Here is a 9,023-nt window from a genome sequence, read left to right as displayed (position 1 = left end):
TATCAGAGAGTGTTAAAAAGATGATTTGTCAGAAAATATTCATTAGTTGAACTGACATTAGCTGGACAATTGTAGACTGGTTACCCTTAATTTGTATTAAGGAAACTTAATTTTGTCCACAGATCTCCCAATTCTTGTAACAGTCACACAAGGCTGCTTCCCATGAAGTCTATTTTGCTGCCAATTTAGAATTCTCACAGCTGTGGGGGTCCAGAATTCAGGATCAACTGAGGTCTCATACTCACTGTCAAACCAGCCCAAATGTACTTCTAATTCAGGCTTTATTCAGTTGCAGCCAAACGAGTGAAGGTGGAAACATGTTTTCTGCACAATAGAAGACTAGATGGGATCCTTCCAGAATGCTAAGCAGTAATTGGCAGTAACAAAAAGATGGATATGTGAAATCCATTGAAGATGGAAAAGCACAAAATAAAACTATCAATTTACTTTTTGGGTTTATCTGTCTTTTCATGGTGAAATTCAGCTTGACAATTGAAGATTGACACCTCCCTCAAAGTGTTACAAGTACTCAAGTTTGCTTTTTTTTTTTCCAAGATGGTTTCTTTAAGATAAAATGTTATTCAGTCATGTTGAAAAAGAACTTCAAAATTGTAAGTGTTGTGGTAAGTTGACATATACACCATAATTCCAACAACCATTTACTCATTCATTTGGAAACCTCTGCTAGGCACCAAACGAATACTGTGAAGATTGCAATCCACTTGTTCATTAAATACTTAGTAGCACACAAAGGACTGAAACCATTCTGAGTTTGTAACCTAGATACAAACCAACCCCCAATGCAGCTGATTACAAATGGTGGCGCAAAACCTCTGACTTACTCAGATAAAAGTGCAACAAAAACATTCATTTTTCTGATTAAGTGAACTAAATATCTTCTTTAATTAATTTAATTAAAATGTGTTTAAAAGTTGAATAAAAGCATTTCAAACCCTGAATCAAAAACATGCCATATGCTTTTTGAAATAGATAATTAGACAACAATGGGATCAAAGTTTATAATTAGAATAATTATTTTATAAATAAATATTTTCAAGTTAGACTAAATTTTTCAGGTGTCAGAATTGTGATGTTTTATTAATTGTATTGAGAAAAGCTGGCGACTAAGTAGCAATCTCCTTTTCCAGTGGAAAGAACATAGTTCTAGGAAGATAATGGGTCAAAAACAACCTAGGGAAACACCTTTAAAACACTACAATGTATCTGTCCAATTGGCAAGAGAGCTGGCAGGAACATGGCCAGGTAAACTTATTTTGTCTAGAACCCACTTAGGAACTGGAGAAATCAGTCAGGCCCTTTCCTGCAGGACTCAGGGTTTTTCCATGGACCCAGACAACTAGCTGGTCACATCACAGGCATGTTGCATTGCCTGTAGTTTGAGACAATTCATGTATTACCTGAAGGACTTCAAGAAGAAAGAACTTAATCCAGTCTCACCATCTTTCATCTTAGGTTCAACTGCAGATAAATGCTGTCCTTGCTTGACCTCCATTAACATGGGAAATGCCAGGTTCTTCCTGCTGGCTATGCTATGCCAAATGTGCTAAATGGCTTCCACTGTTTTCTATTGTTCGAGCACCTTCTGCAAAACTGGCTGCTTTTCTTCAGGACTCAGTCCTGATGTGTTTTTCCTCCCACTTGTCTCCCAATTACACCAATCCTCCAAGTGTCCTCCTCCTGACTTCACCCTGTCTCAGTCACTGTCCAACAGAATGCTTTGCTTTCTCCCCTTTATGGCACTTAACTACTCTGAGGCCTATTGAAGGAAGCACCATACCTGGCTAAACCCTTGTCATTCATTTGACAGTGCAGATTCATTTGACAGTGCAATCCCAACCTTGGATACATGATACTGCATAAGTATACAAAATCCTTGGTCACTGCCTTCCTGAAGTTCATTCAGTTATGATTAAAACCTATAATAATTAAATAACCATACAAACAAAGGTAAACTCATACTGGTGACTGCTTCTGGAAAGAAAAACACAGTAGTAGGAAAATGTATTTGGTTACGATTGTTTAGAGCTGAGATTTAAAAGATGAGTAGACACTACTGAAGTGAGGAAATTCTTAGCTGGGGTTTGGGGAAACAGCCTGTGAAAAGACCCTGTAGTAAGAGGGAAGGTGATGTTCAAAGGGTCCTCAATGATTTCATATAGAATGCGTTTGGGGGGAAAAGCCATGCTCGTGTTCAATTTTTTTCAAAGAATTAGTCTATCTCTTAGTATCTTTTTCCATGAACCTTTCAATCTGACCTCATATACAAGGATTGAAAGAAACTTGATACAGCAGGAACTCATGAATCTGGGGTCATGGGGTTATAGGAATAGACAGTTCAGATGGTCAGGGGCTGATTTATGTTGTCACAGTATGAGTTAGAAATTTACAGTGTGTTAAACACTAAATCATTGTGTGTGAATCTGAGTGCAGTGTATGTGTATGAACAGGTGAGCACAATTATGCTTGTGTTTTGTAAAGATGATCATCCTCTGTAGAGAGCGCTGGATTGGAGAGAGACAATAATTGTTGCAATAGCTGTACCAACAAAATAGTCATGCCAATATCCCAAGGAAAAAACAATGGAAGATTGGCTTCAGAAGGTACTGGTGGGGAAGGGAATAAGATGACATAGATTCCAGAAATATTAAAGAGATACAATAAAAAAGATGTGATGTAGCATGGATATAAAGAGTCATGCTAAGGATAACTTGGTACTTGTTTCAGCTCTGGAATGGTGTTGCCTTTCTCTGACCAAAAGACATTGCAAGGAGACATTGAGATACAATGCCTTTGACATTTGCTGTGGAGGATTTCATAAGGAACTTAAATACACTATGACTCGACAGGTATTCAAATTCCATGTTAGATATTCAGCTCTATTCCATTCAACCTGACCAATGGTTATCCTAACATCTTTGAATAATTTTATTATCATTACTCTTTAACAGTCAAATTGGGTCTGCAGTTTTGTTTCCTGCACTGCTGCAGTATGCTTAATGAATAAAGCACCAAACAGTCCTCAATCTCAGCTGGAGAACTTTTAGTCTTGTAAGAACTAATGCATGAGTGTTAGATATGTATGGTTTTACCTATCAAGAATGTATTAGATTCTGGTATTAAAACAATATCTCAAAAAAAGTAATGTGAATAAAACATATAATTTCACATAACCTGAGGAAAAACTGTCAAAATGCTGCTTCATTTACCACAAACATCCCAGCCCATGAATGGACACAGTGCCTGCTAAGTCATTTTGACTGATGACCTCCTTCTCATAAACTTAGCTTTTTCTGCTCATTGTTCACCAACAGGCAACAAATTCTGAACAGATAGGTCTTAAGTAAAACTGCCTCCCGGGTGGATGGCACAAATCAGTTCCTTCAGCCGTTCCCCTGTGTTGCAGATTCTGCCTTTCAGAAGGCTGGAGTCTGGTGGCAGAGCCAGGAGTCAGCACTGGTGGTTCAGTAGAGAAAGTGGACGCTGTAAATTCAAATGCTCATTCCATGTGAGGTATTCTTTGAACACAGCTCAGAACTGCCTCCTGCCCACCTAGAATTAACCAGAAGACACTGTGTTCGTATTTGCTTTTCTAGTTTCCTGATCCTACAGAAATTCTAATTAGCATGAAGGTTTCCTTTTATGTTTTAAATTATTTCATGAGCTCTTTATCATTAGTTTTATCAAAGATTTTTTTCAATATAGTTGTCTGTCATATATCTGTACTCATATACATATGTATACAAACATATGAATAAGTATATGTATGCCTAACCGAACTAAATGTACAATATGATTTAAGAATCTTATGTAAAATTCAATTATTTTTTAAAGATAATAAATTTGAGAAACAGTAATATCAGTCTCAACTAATATAAAAACTACAATTCTTGGTACATTCAAAATACTAGAAACTAAAAGTTCAAAAAAATAACAAACAGCATCTGAATACACAAAGAAAACACCAAATCACTAATTTACTTTGAGAAATTCATCAGATAACCTAAATAATCAGTGTACTCATGCACACCAAACAGTTAAGGAAAAAAATTTGTTGATACTATTAAATTTGAAACAAGACTTTCTAATTTAACCATATTATTCTTATTTCTTAGATTTATTTCACTTTGAAACTTCTTCAGTCCCTGTGACTAATTTTAGAATCACCCAAGTAAAGGGTCTGACACAATAGCACGTGGCTAAAGTCCTCGCCTTACACACCTGAATCCCATATGGGCGCCGGTTCATGTGCCTGCAGCCCCACTTCCTATCCAGCTCCCTGCTTGATGCCTGGGAAAACAGTTGAGCATGACCAAAGCCTTGGGACACTGCACCCATGTGGGAGACCCGGAGGAAGCTCCTGGCTGCTTGATTTACTGGCTCAGCTCTTGCCGCTGAGGCCACTTGAGGAGTGAATCATCGAACAGAAGATCTTCCTGTCTCTCCTCCTCTCTATAACTGACCCTTCAATAAAAATAAACAAATCTTAAAGAATAATAATAACCCAAATGAAAACCTACCACAATGGCTCAAGAAATATGGAAATATTATAGATGCAGGTGACCACTAGGAAAACCATGCTATCTAACAGTGATAGTACTACAAGTGACAACAGGCAGCCTTCATTGACAACTAAGAGATAAACATGCAGTTATCTTCCCCATTTGGAAACAGTAAACGCTTGGTCATTTTTATACAGAGTGAATACTTTGTCGTGGGTGTATAGCTGAATAAAAAGACAGTTCTGCCGACAATCATGTGTGCTGTAGTGTATGCTTAATACAACATTACCCACATGGTGGTGTAGCTCATTGCCATTCAGTTAGGAGGATAGTTCTGCTGACACAATCCTGTCAAGGCAGCATTGCCTTAACCATGCTTGAGCAACATTACCCACGTGATTGTAGAGACAGTTACATCAGAGCTCAGAAGGACTTACAGCTGAGTCTCATTTCTTACAATGAAAAATATTTTCAAGCATTATATAAGAAATTTTAATATACCCAGTGTTTAAGAAAATAACAAATATTCTATCTAGTTCATACAGCAAATTCACTCATTATAAATTATTGCAATGTTCCTTTTTATATTAACATCTTTATTTTCTGATTATACACAAGATTTGCCATACTAGAAAATTTTGAAATGCAGAAAAGTAAGAAAATAAGAATCATCCATACATATGTGTCCAGTTATAACCACTGCCGTCATTTGACATATATCCTTCCAATTTTTTCTTACGTTCATGAAACATTGTAATACAACTAGAGTCATGTTTTAAACTGTTCTGTTTTTTCCATTCACTACTGCATAAGCATAATTTTCCAAAGTATTAAGTATTATTTAAAATCATGAACTTTAAAATCTACACGATATTCACCTAGTTTTAGAGGTACAATATAGTCATGACAAGTCAGCTATTCAAGGGATATGTTTGCTATTTGCACCTTTTATGATTACAAATGCAAGTTTGTAATACCACATTTTTCTGCACATCTGAAGCCATAAATCACTCAACTGGCATACAGTCTACAACTTCTTGATCAACACAATACACAAAATAAAAGGACTACTTCAGACAAATCAGTGCATCTGAAGAATCCAATGATTTTAAAAGAGCACATGTTGCTAAAGGCAGACTTTTCAAATATTCTTCATGAAGCTAATGCCACTTGCATTATCAGTGTTCAGAAAAGTGTCTGAACATGCGCTGTTTGAGTGGCCGTTTTAACCTGGTCTTATGAAGGAGATCTCTTCTTCCGTGGAGAGGCGTCCTCTGCATTGGCTGGAGTGCTGGAGGTTGTAGGTCTCACCCCTGAGGCCCTGCAGTGGGGAGAGCACCCTGATTGTCACTGTCAACTCGCAGTGCTGTGTGAAAGAGTCAACTGTCACCAACATGTTCATGGCAGGACAGCACACAGACGAACAGCTGTCAACTACACCTCTCTAATCCACATGGCTTCACAGCCAAAGTAAATCACTTAGCTAGATCATCTAAATCTATAAACATGCTAGAGTAAGGAAAATAGCTTCTAAACAATCAGCCTTGCATTGGTTGTTTTCACAATATTTTCAGTATTAATTCTACTTACTCTTAAGTGGGATATTTGTCAAAATCATGATGTTCTAACATCAGAATTTGTGAAATTTGTTAGTATACAGTTTTTCCACTTTGCTTCTATTAATGTACTTAAAAATCAAAATAAATATTCAAAAACCAATAACAACTATACAATATAATGTATCAAAGATGTATGGAAACCGCTGCACACAAACCCACCAATTCAATCGTAAATGAGTAACTGGCACTACAGAGCAACAAATCACAACCAACAGGGAGACTAAACAAGGTTTTCTAGGACAACAGCAATGGTTGTTCTTCACTCAAAGATACTGAAAAAACAAATTTAGAACCTTGCCTCTGATTCCTAATCCACTTTCCCTAAACAATGACAGCAAGTGGCACAGAGCTCTTCAATCCCTCTAGAGTGACTGAAACACAGGAGCATCACTGACCTGACCGAAGGTTGGCCAGAACGAGGGAACAGCTCCCTGCTTCACCTCATGCCTCAGCTCTGCTTCCCAACAAAGCCACAGCAAGGAATTGCCACCTGGATAAGCTTACACAGCCACTGCCACAGACAACACTGCATCCATTGAGTAGAAATGCCCTTTTCAGGAAAGGTTAAGAGAAACTCATCAGGACCCAGTGCATCTTCCAGCGGCTAAAGTCCTCGCCTTGCATGCGCTGGGATCCCATATGGGAACTGGTTCTAATCCTGGAGGCCTGGTTTCCCATCCAGCTCCCTGCTTGTGGCCCAGGAAAGCAGTCGAAGACGGCCTAAAGCCTTGGGACCCTGTATCCACATGGGAGACCAGAGGAGGCTCCTGGCCCCTGGCTTAAGATTGGCTCAGTTCCAGCCATTGTAGCCACTTGGGAAGTGAATCATCAAATGGAAGATCTTCCTCTCTGTTTCTCCTCCTCTATACATCTGACTTTCCAATAAAGATAGAACAAATCTTTAAAATAATAATAATAATAATAATAATAATAATAATAATAATAATGTCACCCACCAGAAGACAGATCTTTGCTTCTCACGTTCAAGACCACAGATTTGGAATGGAAAAAGGACTTAAACCACCAGGTGCATGCTGCCCCTTTTGAGAATCCTATCAAATAAAGATTATATTGCCACTTTTGAAAAACAAGTTAGGGAGGGTGAAAGCAAAAGAAATAATGCAAAAAACACTGATAAGAAATAAACTGAGTACCTTGCTGAAACTTGTCAGCAACTTTGAAGTTAACAGTGTCAGAACTAACTGAAGAAACTCTGGACTTTAGAAGACAAATGATAATCAGGAAATTAATCAATAGCAGGAAACAGGCATGAACGCACATTCACACCTACATACATCATTCACACAGGAACTCTCAAACAGTGTGTTCTCAAATCACTTATAATCTTGACTCACAAACTTATGAATTGAGAATTGATCAAATTGCTAATCAATTTAAAACACTTCTATAATAAGGTATACTCATTTTATATTAGCTTAGTCTTTTTCTCTTCCCATAGATATTAGATGTAGGAATTAGAATATATTGTAAATATCGTCAAATTCCAAACCTTAAGGAAGCACAAAATCAGAAATGAATATAATTAGGCAATACTAAAATATCACACATGTACATACTTTAAAAATTTTTAAAGTTAAACAAATCTAGAGCATGGGGAATTACTTTAAATGAGAAACATTTTAGCTAACTTATTAAGTTTAAATCTTAAGTCTATAAATCCTTAAAAAGACCAGGATATGAAAATAGCATCTACTGACAAAAGTAACATGAAATAGACAGACAAAATATAACCTCTCTGGAACAAATAAGACAACAGATATTTTCAACACATGCTACAGACAATCCTTGAAATAAAAATTTTTCTATGGATTGATAGGAAAGACAGCTTTCAATACACATCAAAATGATTCTCAAACGTTCATTTCATTTTATGGAATTTCTTAGTCTTTCTCGACTATATGCACAGATAAAAATATTAATAAACATAAAACCAGCCACATGGATGAATGTTGACCTCTATCCACGGAAAATGAAAATCAGGAACTGTCTGAAGCAGCATCTGCTTCTTCTTTTCTAGGGAATTTAAGCCTATTTTATTTACAGAAAATTGTTGGTTTTTTTTTTAAATGTATCTCATGAAAGACATGGTAGATAAAGTGTCATCATGAAATCAAAGCCTAGTTTCACTCATTTTTGTTAATGGCTCCATGGGTACAACAGAGACAAAACGAAGCGGAGCGATGAGGCTGAGCGGCACAGCTTCACAGATGTCTGATTTCTGGTCCCATTATCCTGTCACGAACAGTGTCAGTTTTCTCCCTTAAATCCTAAACATGACACAGCACATGGCTTTATACTATCCCCACAACAACACATCAAGTTGCACTCCCAGGGTAGTCCCTGGGAGTGACACAACTTACTTCGATAATACTGATTTTTGGCCAGAAGACAACCAATGGAAGGCACCGAAGCCATGTTTTCTCCTGAGAGTATATGTGAGCAGGAACTGCAGAACAGGAACTAGGGAAGGAGATGCTGGGATTAACAACATACAATTTCCTTTCCCTTTCACCAGGGGAATAGTTTTAAAAACAAAACAAAACAAAACACCATTTACCATGCAATACATATCTCATAAAAGGAAATTCAGGCCTCAGTAAGAAAACATAAAAAATTAAAAGCCAGTTTGTAACAAGTTGGAACCAAATGTATTGCAGTAAACAAAGCAATCAACTACAACTCACTCCGAAACTGAAAGTCAGACAGAATGTTAACCCAGACACACTCACCTGTTTGTTTCCTTCAATTTGTTAAGAAAACCGCAGCTCTAAAGTTGATTCAGAAAACACGCAGCTTGAAAGAACCAGCGCACAGTGAGTTAGCTGAGTGTACCTGCCAAGGCCTGGGACCGCTGAGCACCTTG

The 9,023-nt window shown here is 37.4% G+C and overlaps 1 protein-coding gene across 1 annotated transcript; it reads right to left on the bottom strand.

Moving 5' to 3' along the window:
• Nucleotides 1-7,087: 7,087 nt before the first annotated feature.
• On the bottom strand, nt 7,088-8,575 carry PPDPFL (pancreatic progenitor cell differentiation and proliferation factor like). Its single transcript, XM_058668896.1, has 2 exons — nt 8,521-8,575; nt 7,088-7,191 (listed from the first exon to the last, which is right to left on the bottom strand). The coding sequence occupies exons 1-2, from the start codon at nt 8,573-8,575 to the stop codon at nt 7,088-7,090; spliced, it is 159 nt and encodes a 52-aa protein (XP_058524879.1).
• Between the last annotated feature and the right edge of the window lie 448 nt (nt 8,576-9,023).

This window comes from Ochotona princeps, chromosome 9 (assembly GCF_030435755.1).
Source record: "Ochotona princeps isolate mOchPri1 chromosome 9, mOchPri1.hap1, whole genome shotgun sequence".
Taxonomy (NCBI): domain Eukaryota; kingdom Metazoa; phylum Chordata; class Mammalia; order Lagomorpha; family Ochotonidae; genus Ochotona; species Ochotona princeps.
This window is presented reverse-complemented; position numbering and strand designations above follow the sequence as displayed.

Bases quoted from the DNA above. Each gene is read 5' to 3' on its own strand.
- PPDPFL (XM_058668896.1), bottom strand. From the start codon at position 8,575: ATGGCTTCGGTGCCTTCCATTGGTTGTCTTCTGGCCAAAAATCAGTAT. The intron at 7,192-8,520 runs GTAAGTTGTGTC...TTTATTTGATAG, and splicing joins CAAAAATCAGTATTATCGAA to GATTCTCAAAAGGGGCAGCA.